We start from the raw sequence: 15,762 nt of genomic DNA, 5'->3' as shown, positions 1-15,762 counted from the left end.
CTAATTCATTTTACAGGAAAAAAGCCAAATATTTAACTTGTTACTGAATCGGCTTTGTCCTCTACGCAGGGAGGCACAAATAAGACAAGTCTAACTTTGTCCTCCAAACTGACAAACAAGTGTCAAACAAGTGCCACAGACTACGTGCGGTTAAAAAAGCATATCACACTTTGGTAGATTATTATGCAACTTTGAGGTATTGGGGCAGCGTAACATATCTTTTAAACTGTGTCACAGTGTGTTGCTGTGTCTCGTAGTCTTCCAGTACCTTATGTGGCCTTTGACTCAAATGTCCTGTCACTTTGTCATCTCCATTGCAGGCTAAAGACTAACTACTGCTGTTACAGCTGGCACGGAATAGTGGCCTGACTGTCGGCTTAAGGTGCATCATTGTTAATCAGTTATGACTTTCTTGTCACATTTATGCACTTTATGGCATCCCCCCACCCACTTACACTGTAACATGGCCACAGCATTCCTGAGGAAGACTGTGCCACATATTTTGTAGCTTCACGGAGCTTTCAGGTGCAGCATGATCATGAGCGTGCTCAGGGCGATCTTTTGACACATGGCGTTATTAATATAATTTCTGTCCCCATAAGAGCTGCATCTGTTGCACTAATGAATAATGACCTGATTGTAGAATGACTGCACCTTCTGTGCATTTTCAGTGTCGCAATTTAGCGGCTTTGAAGAGGTCTTTGAAGGAGACGCAGTGTAAAGTGCGTTTGGTACCAATAAGTAGAAAAGCACCATATAAGTGGAGACCATTTAAAATGTTTTTGTGTTCTTGTGATGCTACATAAAGTTTTTAAATCACATAATCAAATTTAACACACGCTACACTGCCCTTATGGAGCTGCTCTGGCTGCATTTGTGCACTTTTCAGCCTCTCTGCTTAGCACTGTAACCAGACTAAAGTGGTTGTTTTCCCATACTGAAGAGCTTAGTGTATTCATGACACTCGTATGGTTTTTAGATATGCAGGTCTTATTGAATCAATTCAAAATAGTAGAATAGTTCAATATGGAGTAATACAGACCATCAGTGTGCTTAAAGTCATCTTAAACAGGTTTTAGGGTCTTTTCGTGTGTTTCTTAGCTTCCGGCGTGGTCGTGCAATCTTACAGCATCTCTCTTAATGTTGCTGCTGTATTAGTGCAGCTGAACACACTTTAGATCCAAACGACGGTGACATAAGGGCAAAGGTGTGGTGGTAATTGTCACGTTTTAATTTCACTTTAAAACTCGATTAGGAAGCCAGTGGCAAACCGAGACTGACAAACAATAGCTAAGCAATAACAGGTGTGCCAGCTGATTTTTCAGGTGCATCAGGTGGCACATTTTCCGCATTACTACATATTTGTATGATTAGTGTGAACTCACTTCGTAAAGCTCTTTTGTCCCATTTTGTGTCTGTGTAGCTGCTGTTTTCAATTGTCCCCCGACTAAGATGTTAGTGCGCTCAGAGTGTCTTAGTGATGCTGTTTAGTATGTTTTAATCAAATTTGGTCCCTCTTAATGTTAATGGTCTAATAATGACATTAAAGGTGCTTCTAAGCATCAAGTGGCATCTTTTTACGGGGTCTCTCTAAAATGCTGCCACCACATTACTGCAGTACTGTCCAGCAAGAGTGAAGGTCAGTGAGCAGACCAGGTCTCTCAGGTGGGACCCTAACTCCAATGAGTTAATGACAGGACTTTGCTTTGATGTTTTCTGCTGGACTTAGATTCTTGCTGCCTTGTACCTCACATGTAAGTCGCATTGGATAAAAGCAGCTGTTAAATGACTGTGAATGTGAATGAGAATTACATCTGGTGTTTCTAGGAGCAGCGTGTTCCTTTCACCGAGCATTATTACAGCCCCCGTCTTCATCATCGGGACATTAGTCCAGGACGTTTTAAAACAAATGTGGAAGTTTCCAGTGACACTTGTGTAATGGTGTAATTCCCTGTCTCCTCGAACGCTGCCCCATGTGCTGTAGCACTGTTAGAATGTGTCTGTGTTGTGCAATACCGCATGTTTGTGTGCTCCGAGTCCCCCTCGAATACTTGGAGGTGTCTCTTACTTAAATCTGGTGTCTCCCTGGGGGCGTTGAGGGCAGCTGCTTGTTACCTAATGGCGATTTTAAGGCTTTTAATCGTCGTGTGTATTTCTACACTGTGTCTAAATGCTGCTACCACGCTACCGCAGCTCCCTCCAGCCCAAGTCAAAGTCACACAGCTCAGCTGTCAGTCAAAGTGTCCCTGTCTCTCCCTGTCGGGGTTAGTAAGACTGGCTCACCTCTCCTGCCGTCCTCACCACCGGCATCTTCTGCCAGGGGTCCGCTAACTGAGCCAGGGGCATCTTGTCCTCCTCCCTCTACTTTTGGTCCCTTTTCGGTTTGTATTCCTCTTTTCCTGTCGACGCGGTCCGTCCAGCCGGCTTGTCCCCCACCTTTGCTTTGAGTAGCTTTTTCTGAAATGTTTTCAGGTAGTTTAGTCTCTCCGTGTCCGTCACTTGGAGCCCAAGCGCCGCGGAGCAGCACCAACCAACCGATCGACCGACCGACCGACCGAGCAAGCCGAGCCCAGAGAGCACGGTCTAATTCCGGATCTGCTCTGGCGCTGAGACCGCCTCTTCCTCCGGCAAGACAAACATGAGAGAAAGCACCGAGGAGGACGCCCTTTTTCGGAAACCGGTTGACTCAACACACACGGGTATCTCTTCATCTGTTTCTCTCTCTCTCGCACGCACGCACGCACGCTCTCTCTCCTACTTCCGTTGTTTCCCAATATGGTGGCCGGTGTCGGCTTACCTGTCCGTCAGACCGCTGCGTCACGTCGCCGTCACGTCAGGGGGCGTCATTAGGTAAACGAGACAGCAAACTTCCTTTATTATTAACTTAGTTTGATAAAAATGACGGTCATTACTCTAATTTGGAAGAAAATCAGAAAAACAAACCAAAACAATTCATTCAAGTAACATTGATAATGTTGGCAATGCATAACATCCATGTGTTTTTGTACTCGTGAAGGAAACCAACGGCCCACTAACAATATTTTCCTTCCATTAGAAACGATATAAATGTGCTAAATTAATTTTTTATTTGTAGTCATGGATGGCTTGATGGATGGAGCTCCACTGAACTCTTGGTGGACGGTGTATGAAGTAAACTAGTAGGAAATGCAAACCGCCAGAAAGACAAAACAAAAAGAGAAGTAAAACCACAGAGATCTAACAGGTCAGTGACACCAAATAGTTTTGTAAAGAGAGATCTCAACTACATGCAAAAAACAAATCAACCTGACCATTAACAGGTTATCACAAAGAGGCAGCAAATCAACCAGAAGCTACACAAAGTGACCACATGTAACATGAGCACAACACACGCAAAACAGAGGGGAAGCAAAATGACAAGATGTTACAAGACATGCAAAGTGACGTCCCAACACCTCAAACCAGAAAAAAAGAAAAATAAACACAAACGTAAATCTCCTTTATTGTTGACAATAATAGGCCAAAATGAGTTTAGAAGTTGTGTGAAATTATTAAAATCAAATTAAAACACCAATATTGACGAGCGCTGCAATGCTTTGCCAATGAAGCAATTATTCAATTCAATTGATCAAAATCACTGCAGCTTCAATGATGATGATGATTCTCCCTTTATTACGGCAGTTAATTTTACTTCCTCGGAAAATTAAACCTTAAACAAAACCATTTATCTGATCATTAGTTTCAGCCATATAATTACAAATAACTAGTAATTACAGGCTGCAGCGACACCTAGCGGCAACAAGAGGAGCAACAAAGCGCATTTGTCGGTTTTAATAGGATTCTACAGCCCAAATTTCAGGTTAATTGGCACATTTCTTTCGCAATTAATACGTCAAAGGGTAACGCAATAAGACATTTCTATCAACCTAAAATGGTCATTTTACATTTGTTTGAAAACTCCAATGCTCCTGAGAACAGGAAGAAAAAAAAACTAGGCAGACACATTTTTCTCACCACTTTATTTTACAGCCATAGTGTCTCAGTTCCACATACAGGAAGACAAATAAATCTTCATATCTGTACAAGTTTATAGCCATTAACCATAAAAAGTGTGCTGTAAAGAACAGTGGCGAAGATGAAATGAGGAACAGAAAATTCAGTTACTTCTGCTTCATTTCCCCACCTCAGATTACTGTAACAAGCATCCGCAATTAGCTTTAGTGCATCTTGACATGTAGCGGACAGTTTTCCAAACCAGATTCCCCCCCCTAAAAAAAGGGGGCTCCTGGAAACTGGAAAATGTATTGCATCTACACTTTTTCGGTGAGTAAAGCAACTAAAAATGATTTGCAATTTGGGCTAATGGAAAAGGGAACAGGTTAACCTTCCAGAGTTTACATTAGTGGTTTCTTGCTTTTCCATTAAAAAAAAAAACAAAAAAAACACACTGAATAAAACCATCAGCTTATGTATGAAACAAGTAGTTCAGACATGTGATTTGTGGTTAAATGATCCAATATTCACCATAACTTCCTCAAATCTCACAGCACACTGCAATTCTTCAGCTTAAATACAAACTCTGTTCTCGGCTCATTTGGGACTGCAATGTATTTCACACAATATAATTCTTCCTGTTGTACAATTAAAATGGTTTTGGTTTGGTGCTACGACAAGTCAAGAGACTGAAAAAGCAAAGTCATCTCTTTAGGAAAGACTGTTAATTCAACTGCAAGTTGTGAATGACTTAGAGGGAGGAAACTTAAAGTGTGCGTTTACAGTGCTGCCCTAAAACCAGTTAATCTCACACACACACACACACGCTCTCATTTTAAAACATCTTGATTATACCAGTACAGACTGAGCAGAACAAACATACATCTAATAAATCTATAAAACTATAACAGGTTTCAGGTGTAAGCTGAGTCCCACTAAGGTGCAGAATGTTGCTGAGGTCTAACATCAAAGAAGGAAGAGCTGAAGGTTTGTTTTCCATTTTAACAGACAGCACATCAGCACGAGTGAAGGGTCCGTTTAGTACTGGGAGGAGTCTACCTCTGAGAAAAGTCAAAAGACCAGTGCACAAGTACACGTGACTACAGTGGGGTTGAAAGGTCTGAGACCACACTGAAAATGTGATATTTACACATAAACCTGGAAATAATGGTTGAACAGTCAGAGACACAGGACATAGGATGTAAAATGTTAGCACTTTTGTGGCACTGAGTGTGTGAACTTGGAACTGAAACTGGTAAAACACCATGTGTTATGAACACCATGTTCTATAGTTCTCTTATCTGTCGTATTCCAAAATGATTATCAACCCCCCCACACACACCACCATAATCACATCAAAGCCAACTACAGCCAAAGGTCTAGTTACTGTCGATCCGTTGCTGCCGATATCAGTTGTCAATAAAAACACGTTAAAATAATCTTGTAAAACATGAGAATGGCTCTTAGCAACTGGATCTTGAGAGCAGTGCTTACAGTTGGCTTTGCCACTTACGTCTCTGTAAACAGCTCCAAACCACACACACACACATTTCTCTGCTCAACCAACATGATATTAACGTCGTACTGGGAGCAGTATTGGAGTATGAGTACGAGTACACCTAAGCAGTACTAGACCTGATACTATATTTGGACATCTCTACTAAACCAGCATGTTAGTAATTTAGTTTACACAGCATGCTGGACATTAAATGTCTCTACAACCTACAACCAGGAGGTTCCAGCTGTGTAAAAACAACATTGGGGTGAAAAACCAGCCTTGTCAGGGTTTAAACTTTACAGACATGTTCGTCCCAAAGAGAATAAATAGCAATATAGCAGAATCTCTGTGTAGAAAGTGCTTAAGTCTTCAAACTTTCAATTATTTCCAGGTTTTGATGTGGGCTTTTGAACCTTACTGAAATCTGGGGGTGTTTCTTGTGAGTCTAGCTGACAGACTTAAGCTTGGTCCAGGGGTTTGTCCCACGGACCTCCAGTGGTGGGCTGTTGTTGAAGATGTGGTTGCACAACTCCTCCAGTGGCGGCTCGGGGTCTGATGTAGCGAACTGAGCTGCATCCTCCACCTCCTTTCTGATCGCAACATCGATTTCCTGACGAGACAGAGAAATCTGTTCATTTAGTCACATGTGTGGGGGACAACCGTGTCAGTTCTCAGAGCTGCACCTAAACAAGCCTACAGGTTTGTAAAAAGTACTGAGGAGATGCTGCAACAGCTTCCTTTGAATTACATTTATAGACCTTTCATTGCTTGTCACTACATCATGATGAACATGTAGGTGCCTGTGTGGTTCTGCGTTTCCACTGAGGTCGGCTTTAACTTTCTTCTAAGAATATCTTTGACTCATTGTCAACATCCTCCACCAAGACTTTCTGAAGAAACTCTGATCAGTTTTCAGACCAGAACTGCAAAGCCGATAGTTTCCACGAGAGTAAGCGAAAAATCAATCGACAATGTTAAGTAAGCGATACTTGGGTCAGCAGTAAATCTGGCAAAGGCTCATCTAATGTTTTTAGGCTTTAACTAGAAAATAGAGAAACGTGTGCTATGCAGCACACACTCCACCGCCATATCCCAACTGGATTATACAGTTTAAATACACACAAATTTAAATGTTGTAGGTTGTATTTTTCACAGTTATATGAAGTCCGTGTAATTAACTGTTTCTGGGTCAAAGCTGAACTGAACAAAGCACCGTCCAAGTATCTTCCTCTGTGATGACTTTCTGGTAAATGCCAGTTCCCACATGAGTGTCACTGGGACACACAGCATGTTTTTAAATGTCTATATCAAACTGATTTGAGATTCATTTCTACATAATTTGGACCAGACTGTAAAATAAGTGATAATTATGCAAATTAAGTTATCCAGTTATGCATTTTGGCCACAATCATGGACACAAGATAGGGAGACTCTACAGTTCATACGATAATCTGGAAAGTTGTGTGTGTTGTGTGGACTCACTTTTAACTCCTCTGCTGATGCCATGTTGTTGCCAAGCATTCGCTCCTTCAACATAGAGATGGGGTCGTTCTTGGTGCGAACCTCCTGTATCTCCTCTCTGGTACGGTAGCTGCAGGACAGAACAATTTAAACCAAATCCAGCTTTTTTGTTGTAAAGTCTTCACTACTGAGAACATAGAAATATCCTGTTTTTAACCCTATCAGACATAATATGCAAAGAACAAATTATTGTAAAAGAAAAAATATTACCCTGCAACACACAAACCTCAGACTCTACGAGTTCTTTACGGTTAGAAAACCAAGGATCAAGCCTGGTGAGACAAAAACCTTTATCCACTCACTTTGTCACTCAGGGAAAAAGTGCTTTGTTGAGAGGAGTTCGATGATGAAGAACAGCACTTACGTGGGAAGAGCATTACCTTCCAAATTTTAAATAGCACTTTCCTAACTGGAAAACTCTGGAGTTTTCACAATAGAACCTGAGCTGAGTAAGTAACTTTTCTAGATTAGCTACAATGTGCTTCACAATACATTATAACAGAAAGTGACATATAGGACCGAAAAAAAGAAAAAAAAACAGACAGTACTTAACCTACCTGATACCTGGGTCACTCATGCTGTGTCCATGATAACGGTACGTCTGCAGCTCCATTATGATTGGACCCTGACACACAGACATTTCAACGTTATCTAAACTGAAGCAAATCCACTAAACCTAACTACTGTCTGTCATCAGCACAAACTGGATAAAATCTACAAAACGTTCTCTTAGAACCAGCTTCAGCCTCATGCAGCTACACAGAACCGCTTCAGAAAAACATCCAATACTGAAGAAGTTAAAGAAGAAACAGTAATGTCAGATTCTTGGAAATGTAAACACGTGGGTGCATTAAAGTGTGTAGTAACCAGCACCTAACCTCACAAAAAGATGTGTGGTGATATGTTGCTGTAACACTGGTATCTGTACAACTGCTGACAAAAGAGGAGGCTGATTTCTTAACTGTCCAATAAACAAGGAATCTGTCTTTTGTTAATGAGGAAGGGGATAAGAGAAACCTGAACCCCCCCGGTAGAGTTCTCCGGTAAAACCCCAATTTCTCTGCATGTATACGTGTACCTAGGTTTGTATTTAACTTCGCAGGCATTTGCAGGCAAAAAAGAAAAAAAAAAGCCTCCTCGTGTTTTAAATAAGTCTGAATGAAGATTCTATGTGTCCAAAAAGGTCGTTTTTTTGTTTTGTTTAAACAGTTGAATATCATTTGTTTCACTGTGCTGTCAGTCTGCTCAAAGACAAAAAACATCTGTCACTATGTAGGTAAAATCTTTAAGGCACATATAAGTAAAAAAGAAGAAATCTGATATTCTGCATGTAAACAGCGGTTTACAGTAATCAGGTTACTGCAGTACTTGTAAACACTTTCCCTGATTACCTGCATAACCCGATTAGTACATGTGAAAGCACAGCTAGCTACACTTACAAAGATTTGATCTCTGCAGGTTCAGCTCACCTTGCCAGACCTGCAGTGATCTACAGCATACTTGGTAGCCTCTCTGACACAGAGGACATCCATCCCATCCACCTGGGTAGAAAAGAGGAGGGAAAACAGTCATAAGATGGGACTTTTCAACCAGCTGCTCCGGCAGCACAGCTGTGTCCATTTTTAGTGAGCAACTAAAAACAGATGTTATGTGCTGATGTTATAAGAATAACCACATATAATAATATAACGTCATCTTGGTTTCACGGTGAGACGTTTGTGCGCAGTATCATACATGAGCATCAGACAGCTATATGAATGCTCACACCTGCAACTGCCAGGACGGAGTGTCAGCCTCCTCCTGTTATATTCTAGGTCCATACAGGCCAGCTGCAGCACACAGTCAATGATGACACACTGCAGCTACTGCCCAAGACCCAAACGCCTAACATCAAACTCTAAGAACAGTGGCAGCAGAAGTGTCTGTTGAGTGTTGGTGGCTCACTCTGAGTCCTGGTATGAAGTCTCCTCTCTTGTAATAGTCTGTGCTGGCTGAAGCTCTCTCCACAGACGTTCCCATGCCATACTTGTTGTTCTCACAGACGAAGACGCATGGCAGCTTCCACAAAGCAGCCATATTGAAGGCTTCAAACAGCTGACCCTGATCAGATCATAGGACACAAGTAGGACAGAGAGAGTTATTCCACATTCCTCACAAAATGACCTCTGTACAAAAGGTTTCACTTCACATTATGTTCAGTGACAGACCTGAACTAAGCCAATACATCTAGGCAGTAATGAATTTGGTGGAGGAGGAGAAAATGCGACCTGTACCCATAAAGATGTGATTCTCATTGTGCATGATGAAAAATGACAACTCTTAAAAGGCCAATCCATTCTGTGCTCGCAAGGGTCCACATAAGGTAAAGGGGCCATGTCCAAAAATGAGTGTCCACATACTGCAATTGTGCTTGACTACACGTGCACCAGACAAGTAATGTAAGTGCTTGTCGTATGTAGTGTTTATTATAACAACATTGTTGGCACTTTCTCGCTCTGTTCACTTTCCATGCTGTTCACATTAAACAAAGACGCTCCCCATCTTGCTGTCAGAGGTCACCATAATGTTTTGCAGTCTGCATATGCATACGCAATTGTTCTTTGAATGGAAGAGCATCTGGACCCACATTAGTACCACCCCTACATGCACACAGTCTGTCCACGTGTTAGTTTGCGGTGGTATAACACTGTGCTCAATAATGCTTGGCACATTATGAAGGGCACATTGTACTGTTGGCAGAGCGTCACTAGAGAAGACAGCCAGCAACTGCCATCGTTTGCTGATCACAAACATAGGAGCTTTCAGATACATAACATTGCTGTGTCCCACACATGGTCAGGGTCAGAGCAAGATGTTAAGCTTTCTGCATCTCACCTGATTGGCTGCTCCATCTCCGTAGAGCGTGACACACACCTGATTTTGGCCTTGGTACTGACAGGCCAAAGCGATGCCAGCTCCCAAGGGAACCTAAAAAAAAAGTCGCAACCAAGTTAGAAGAGTCAGGTCAGAAAAATTGGGTTCATCACATTTAGCTTTAATGCAAATGAGAAACAGCAGTGAGCTTGATAATAACTGAACTAGTCAATATTGGGTACAATACATTTTTTTGTTACATTCATGTGCTAATGCTGCCGTGTGTTTACCTGCGCTCCCACGATACCGTTGCCTCCGTAGAAATGTGGCGCATACATGTGCATTGAACCTCCCTTCCCTTTGGCCACGCCACCTTTACGACCTGAGGAGGAATGAAGAAACAAAGTCAGAACCACCGAGGGAAGGCAGAGCTGCACATATTCTGACTCAGACTTCAGAATCTCTCACCTGTGAGCTCAGCCAGGATCTCTTTGACCGGCACGCCTCGGGTGTACGTGTATCCATGAGCACGATAGGCTGTGATCAGGTGATCTGTGGGGTTAAGGGCTGCCTCGATGCCCACTGCACAAGCTTCCTGTAAGAGACAAGTAAAAAAAATAAATAAATGAAAAGACCTGTGTGTATAACAGTTTCCTTAACTTACAGTACATTCATCCATTATCTGTGACTGCTTACACTGTGCAGAGGCACAGGGGGCTGGAGCCTGTCCCAGATGTCACTGGAGGGAACAGGTGAGCTACTCCCTGGACAGGTTGTCTTCAACTTGGATTTAACTCACAAAACCTAATACCAAATGTTTTTCTATGGTGGTACACAAATGCTGAAAAGAGCCATGGCAGGCTGCATTTTCAAAGTGTGGCCTTGAAACTCCAAACTGGAGTAGGTCCTACTTTTTATTCTGTGGCATTTTAATTGTCTGTAAAGGAAAAAAGGCCGATGCAATAAAGCTCCCCAGCAAGGATGTTGTAATTAATTGTCCCAACTGTAACCCATTAACAGGATCTACACGTGTTTGTACCTGTCCATCATACAGGTGGCAGAAACCTCGGATGATCTTCTGTTTGTAGAGCTGATCAGCTTTGAGCTCCATTCGTCTCACAGTCTGCATGGTGCGGTAATACTGCAGGCCCTGCTCCCGAGTCAGCTCGGCCCTCAGCGGAGGACCTTCCTCCAGCCGGTGAAGGTCGCATTGCTATTAGTAAAATCAGCAGGATCAGTTAAAAAATACCTCAGTGACTTACTTTATTCCTAGTTTTCCATTAGTCCTGTGGGGCCATTTTCTCTCCAACTCCACATGTACTTTAAAATTGTTTTAACTCACCTTGATATCAAACGTGACCTGAGGAACAAAGTCAGTGAAGGAGCGGGAGACCACGACTCTGGCACCCTAGGCAATGAGGAGGAGGACACAGAAAAAATTAACAAAAATAAAAACAGACATGTGGTTCAGGGTCACTGCGGCATCGCAAAGTTAAAGCACAACAAAACAGTCACACAGCAAAAGGGCTGCCCTGCTCTTCACAGCAGGTGGAGCGTGACGAGGCTGTGGATCGGGTTTTGGTCGGATGGCTCACAAAGGCAGCAGCTACAAACATCTGTAACATGTGGAGATCAGCAACATGGTGGGAGAGTGAAAGTGATTACAAGTTATGGTTTTAAGATATCTAGTAAAAATAAGTGTGGCTAAATATCACATGTCCAGCATTATGAGGTTAATCAGTTGCAATTTAAAAACATTTTACCATTTTATGAGTTTTAGAGATTGAACAATTAAAGACATTAAGGTTCATAGATCGTGAAAATAACTTAGTTACAGCCCTGACAGTTGATGTAAAAATGTAAATATCAGGTACCACCATACATGCTGAATCAGGTTTAGCTTGTTGTGACAATTCATATTGTTAATACAGTCCTTTGAGGGATTACTGAAAACTGAGGCTTCCTATTTAAAGGAGGGACAGAACCCACAGTCCTACCGACATTGTGGACTCTGGCGCTTTCACAATAAGGCTTTAGAAAAGAATAGTTTCATGGCCGATATGATCAGGAAAAAGATTCAACAATTTCAAGACAGGACCATAAAAACTGTCCAAGCTTTTTTTTTTTAAACTCATTTGAAATGAAAATGCAAAACTCAGTTACTGAGAACCTAAAATGATAAAAGCAAATATCTGTTTTAAACAGCTTTAAGAGCAGAGTGTACAGCAGAGACAGGTCAATCAGACCTGTCTCTGCTGTACACTCTGCTCACTCTGATCATCAGGCACACGTGGACAATGCTGCACGTGTTCTCTCTGGTCTGTCTTGTGAGCTGGACCAGGTCCTAACTAGCCAACTGTGCAGCAGATGCTCTAGTACTGACTGGTGGTGGTTTAGGAGGTTGCCGCTGGGTCTGTGACAAGGCAGGCGCCACTGCTGAGGTTAGACTGACGTACTCTGACAGGTCAATCAGCAACTGGGGAGCACAGGAGCCAACCAATCAGAGCAGAGCACAGCGACAGGAGCTCTACAGTCTACAGGGTGATGACACATCTACAAGTGAGAACAGAAGAATGGAGAATGTACACAGACAATGACTAGCTCCTAAAAAGCTCAAATGAAAAGAAAAACATGGAGTCTGGCATCAGCCCAACAGTGTCTACATGAAATGTAATATTTTACCACTGGCACATAATTTTAATCCTTTTTTCGGGGTTAGAATTGCTCAAATTAACAATCAGTAATCATCTTATTCTCAAAACTCAAAAAAAAAAACGCTAACATTTTATTAATTAACATTTTGCTTCAGACCTTTAATTTTTCAGTTCTTTAAACATCAGATTATTGGTTATGGACATTGAAATCATTGCCTTGGGTACAGATAAAGGTATGTATAACACAGTGAATGTCCTCACCAAATTCATTTTTTCTCAACTTCAAAACTGAATAAAAATACTGTTTAGTGAAGCATTTAGATTTTTTTTTATTTTTTTAAATCTGAGTCTGTGGTTGTGGGAAAAACCTATAGAATTTGGTCGAGTGGATCTTCCGTGAGTTCACTTGAAGGTGAACTGTATGTCAGGTAACACATGAGAGGTACAAGCACTTTAGTTTGTCTATGAGTCGGTAGATGAACATTTCAGGATTAATGTAGAGAGTAAACTAGCTAAACCTTCCTCTAGATGTCGGCTATTATCTGACCATCTCTTCCAAACCTCAACGAAGTTTTAGCTCCTGTCACGATGGATGTGTAACTAACTCACTGAGCTGACAAAAATGTTAAATTCTAATATAAAATATCTATTAAAAGCTTTTGCTGTGCTACAAGGACAGAGTAGATGATGGTTTTACTAAGTACCTCACTGTGTTAAGACAATAATAAACAAGGCAGATTTTTTTGGAATACGAGTTGGAGTTTTCTACTCAGTGGAACTTTTATTTATTTTTGTTTCTAAGAGTCTAACGGCTTTGGCTTTTCACACAGAGTGAAACTTGTGCAGTTTTTTTTCAGTATAACCCGATTAAAAATACAGGTCAACAAAACACACTAGTAAGAGGAACAATATTTTAAGATCTGTTATTTACAGTTTCATTCTCCTGCACCTGTTTCCCTGTTGAGAAGCACCTTAGAAAAAGAGCTCCATGGGAAACTGAGCCTACAGACAAACATCAGCAAAGCGTAGCTGCTTACCTCTGACACTGTCTGGGCTCCCTAGGGTTCAGGGGACAGAAGCAAGACATAAATAGGGATTGTTGTGAGTGAGACAGGGGAAAAAGGGAGGTTTAAACAACAGGGGAAAGAAGTGAAAGCATGTTTGTACTAACACGAAGCCAAAAAACAGTAGTGTTCCTACAGTCCATGGAGCTAATGATGTGCATCCATCATAATCAATGAAGTGACATCCCATATATTTATGGCAATGTTTCTACCAACATGGTCTTTTTCACCCATAACAATTTTTTTTTCAAATGTAAAAATAATTACAAATCACTGTAGTAAATAAGCAGTAAACAGGATCTGTGTAGTTAGGGTGCAGCACCACACATGGTATGATCAGGTCTGTCGCAGACTCAAAAATGGAACAATACTGGTTCACAAAAGCATTTTAAATAATATTTTTTAATAAAATTGCACTTATAGTACTATGTATAGTACAAATACATCAGGTGTCATATCTATACCTACTATCAAGTAATTAAATATTTGGTCTGAGAACACTATTGTACACTTTGCTAAGTCTCTATGAGTTATGAGAAAATGATAGGAGTGAGTTATGCTAGTATTTAATATATATTTATATATTTTATATTTAATATATATTTAATATAAAAGCATTAATAAAACATCCACATTCAAATGGCAAAGACCTTGTTGGATGCAAGAAATTATTTTTTTTAAACACAAAGTTTTGCACCAAATACATAAAGTTTAAATAAAAAAGTTTGCCAATTTCAATTCGCAAAACAAAAAAACCAAAAAATTGTTTCTTCTTGGAATAGCAAAAAAGTAATTCCATATTTGTTTAAGGTTCAAAGCAAAGCTTTTGAGTTCGAATTTAGTTACCAGGACTGTAGAAAACCTGCTAACAACACAGACAACGTGCGGCTGCTACCGAGAACTCACGAAGATGCACTGATGCGTTTTGGGCAAAACACACATCTGTTCTCATAAGTTTCATACGTTCGGAATTTCGGGCTTCAAAGTAGCTTGATCATTTAAAGTCGTTTAATAAGTGGGTCAAACCAATAGAAACTGTACAAATTTACAGTTACAACATTACTGCATCATTACTTTAATTCCACCTAAACCACAGCAGCGCATCCCGTGCCGCACGTCTGGTACACAGGTTTCAAAAGCCCCAGTTTGTGCCGCTCACGTATCGGCAAATACGGGCCTCACGAGCACAACAACGCGTTCAGCTAAACGTTAACTGGCCGGCGATGGTTGACCGACTCAGAAGAAAGTTGAAAGCTACTTTCTTCAGGGTCACTTAAATCTCCGCCAAACGGCCGGATGATTAAACACCTCGCCACGACATTCAGTGTTTTCCGAACATCGCTGGTTAATTAAGTGGAATTAGACCGACGCTAGCACGAGAGCGTGCTAACGGGCGACATGAGAGGCACCAACGCTAAGGACACGTTTTAGGCGGCGCTTATTCGTGCACAAATGCTCCCCAACAAGCAGCAAAACAATAGTACGCGAGCATAGAACATTCTGGGCCAAACATGCAAACTGCAAAGCAAGAGCCGAGCTAACTGCTAAAGCAGGACGCGCAGGAGGTCAACCCACTCCCAGCCAAACGAAAGCCACCAGTTAGCATTAAGCAGTTCATCTCCCAAGCAGCCCGCAGCTCGACGTTAAAACCAGCTCACTCACCACATTTCTGCCAGTGATCCTACAAAGCGCGTTAGAGATAATGGTTAACATATTTTTCATGCTATTAAATGGCAACCTCACACATATAGGATTAACAGCCGTTGTTAGACGCTGCTCGCTGCTAAGCCCTTATTCGTGTCCGTCCTAGAAAACAATCCGGAGAAAACAGGCGGCGGCAGTGGTTCCCCAAGGCTCATATAGCCCCTCTAATCAAGTTTTCCTTTTTCTTCCCAAGTTAGAATAATTTTAAAATGGGCTCCATTAAACATTTATTCAAAAAGATTGGATTGCACGAACAAATACAATAATGTGATAAACATGCTAATTATTTTAACAGAATAAAAAAAAGTGTGTTCGACTAAAGGCACAAATTCAATTACAGGAATTCCAGGCTAAACATATTTGAGTCGATAGTTTAAAAGGTTCCCCCTAGTTTTTCTCTATTCTGACTTGAATAAGAAATTATCTTGTGTTTTTTCTAAAGAAACTAATATTTCACTCAGTCTAAAATATACCAAAGCAAAGACACCAGCAGGAG

The 15,762-nt window shown here is 41.3% G+C and overlaps 2 protein-coding genes across 7 annotated transcripts in view; both read right to left on the bottom strand.

The window, feature by feature from the left end:
- The window catches only part of rps6ka3b (ribosomal protein S6 kinase, polypeptide 3b), a 44,989-nt gene extending 42,259 nt beyond the window's left edge, over nucleotides 1-2,730 (bottom strand). The window contains exon 1 of one of the 2 annotated variants that reach the window (XM_067486875.1): nucleotides 2,284-2,730. In XM_067486875.1, coding sequence (XP_067342976.1) covers nucleotides 2,284-2,346 — 63 coding nt within the window. In that variant the 5' untranslated portion in view covers nucleotides 2,347-2,730. The remainder of the gene's footprint in view (nucleotides 1-2,283) is intronic. The other variant, XM_067486874.1, reaches the window with a different exon arrangement.
- A 1,251-nt stretch (nucleotides 2,731-3,981) lies between these two features.
- pdha1b (pyruvate dehydrogenase E1 subunit alpha 1b) lies at nucleotides 3,982-15,387 on the bottom strand. Of its 5 annotated transcripts, XM_067486876.1 has the most exons (14): nucleotides 15,225-15,387; nucleotides 13,536-13,556; nucleotides 12,228-12,320; nucleotides 11,187-11,252; nucleotides 10,884-11,057; nucleotides 10,313-10,439; nucleotides 10,135-10,226; nucleotides 9,866-9,958; nucleotides 8,936-9,091; nucleotides 8,461-8,532; nucleotides 7,549-7,616; nucleotides 7,218-7,263; nucleotides 6,953-7,061; nucleotides 3,982-6,080 (listed from the first exon to the last, which is right to left on the bottom strand). In XM_067486876.1, the coding sequence occupies exons 1-14, from the start codon at nucleotides 15,282-15,284 to the stop codon at nucleotides 5,929-5,931; spliced, it is 1,329 nt and encodes a 442-aa protein (XP_067342977.1). In that variant the 5' UTR covers nucleotides 15,285-15,387; the 3' UTR covers nucleotides 3,982-5,928. The 5 variants fall into 5 exon arrangements, with proteins under 5 accessions (XP_067342977.1, XP_067342978.1, XP_067342980.1 ...); XM_067486877.1 differs by lacking the exon at nucleotides 13,536-13,556; XM_067486879.1 differs by lacking the exon at nucleotides 12,228-12,320 and having other exon boundaries at nucleotides 15,225-15,386.
- Between the last annotated feature and the right edge of the window lie 375 nt (nucleotides 15,388-15,762).

The sequence above is a fragment of the Channa argus genome, chromosome 19 (assembly GCF_033026475.1).
Source record: "Channa argus isolate prfri chromosome 19, Channa argus male v1.0, whole genome shotgun sequence".
Lineage (NCBI taxonomy): Eukaryota > Metazoa > Chordata > Actinopteri > Anabantiformes > Channidae > Channa > Channa argus.
Note: the sequence above shows the minus strand (reverse complement) of the source record. Positions and strands in the feature narration are given on the sequence as shown.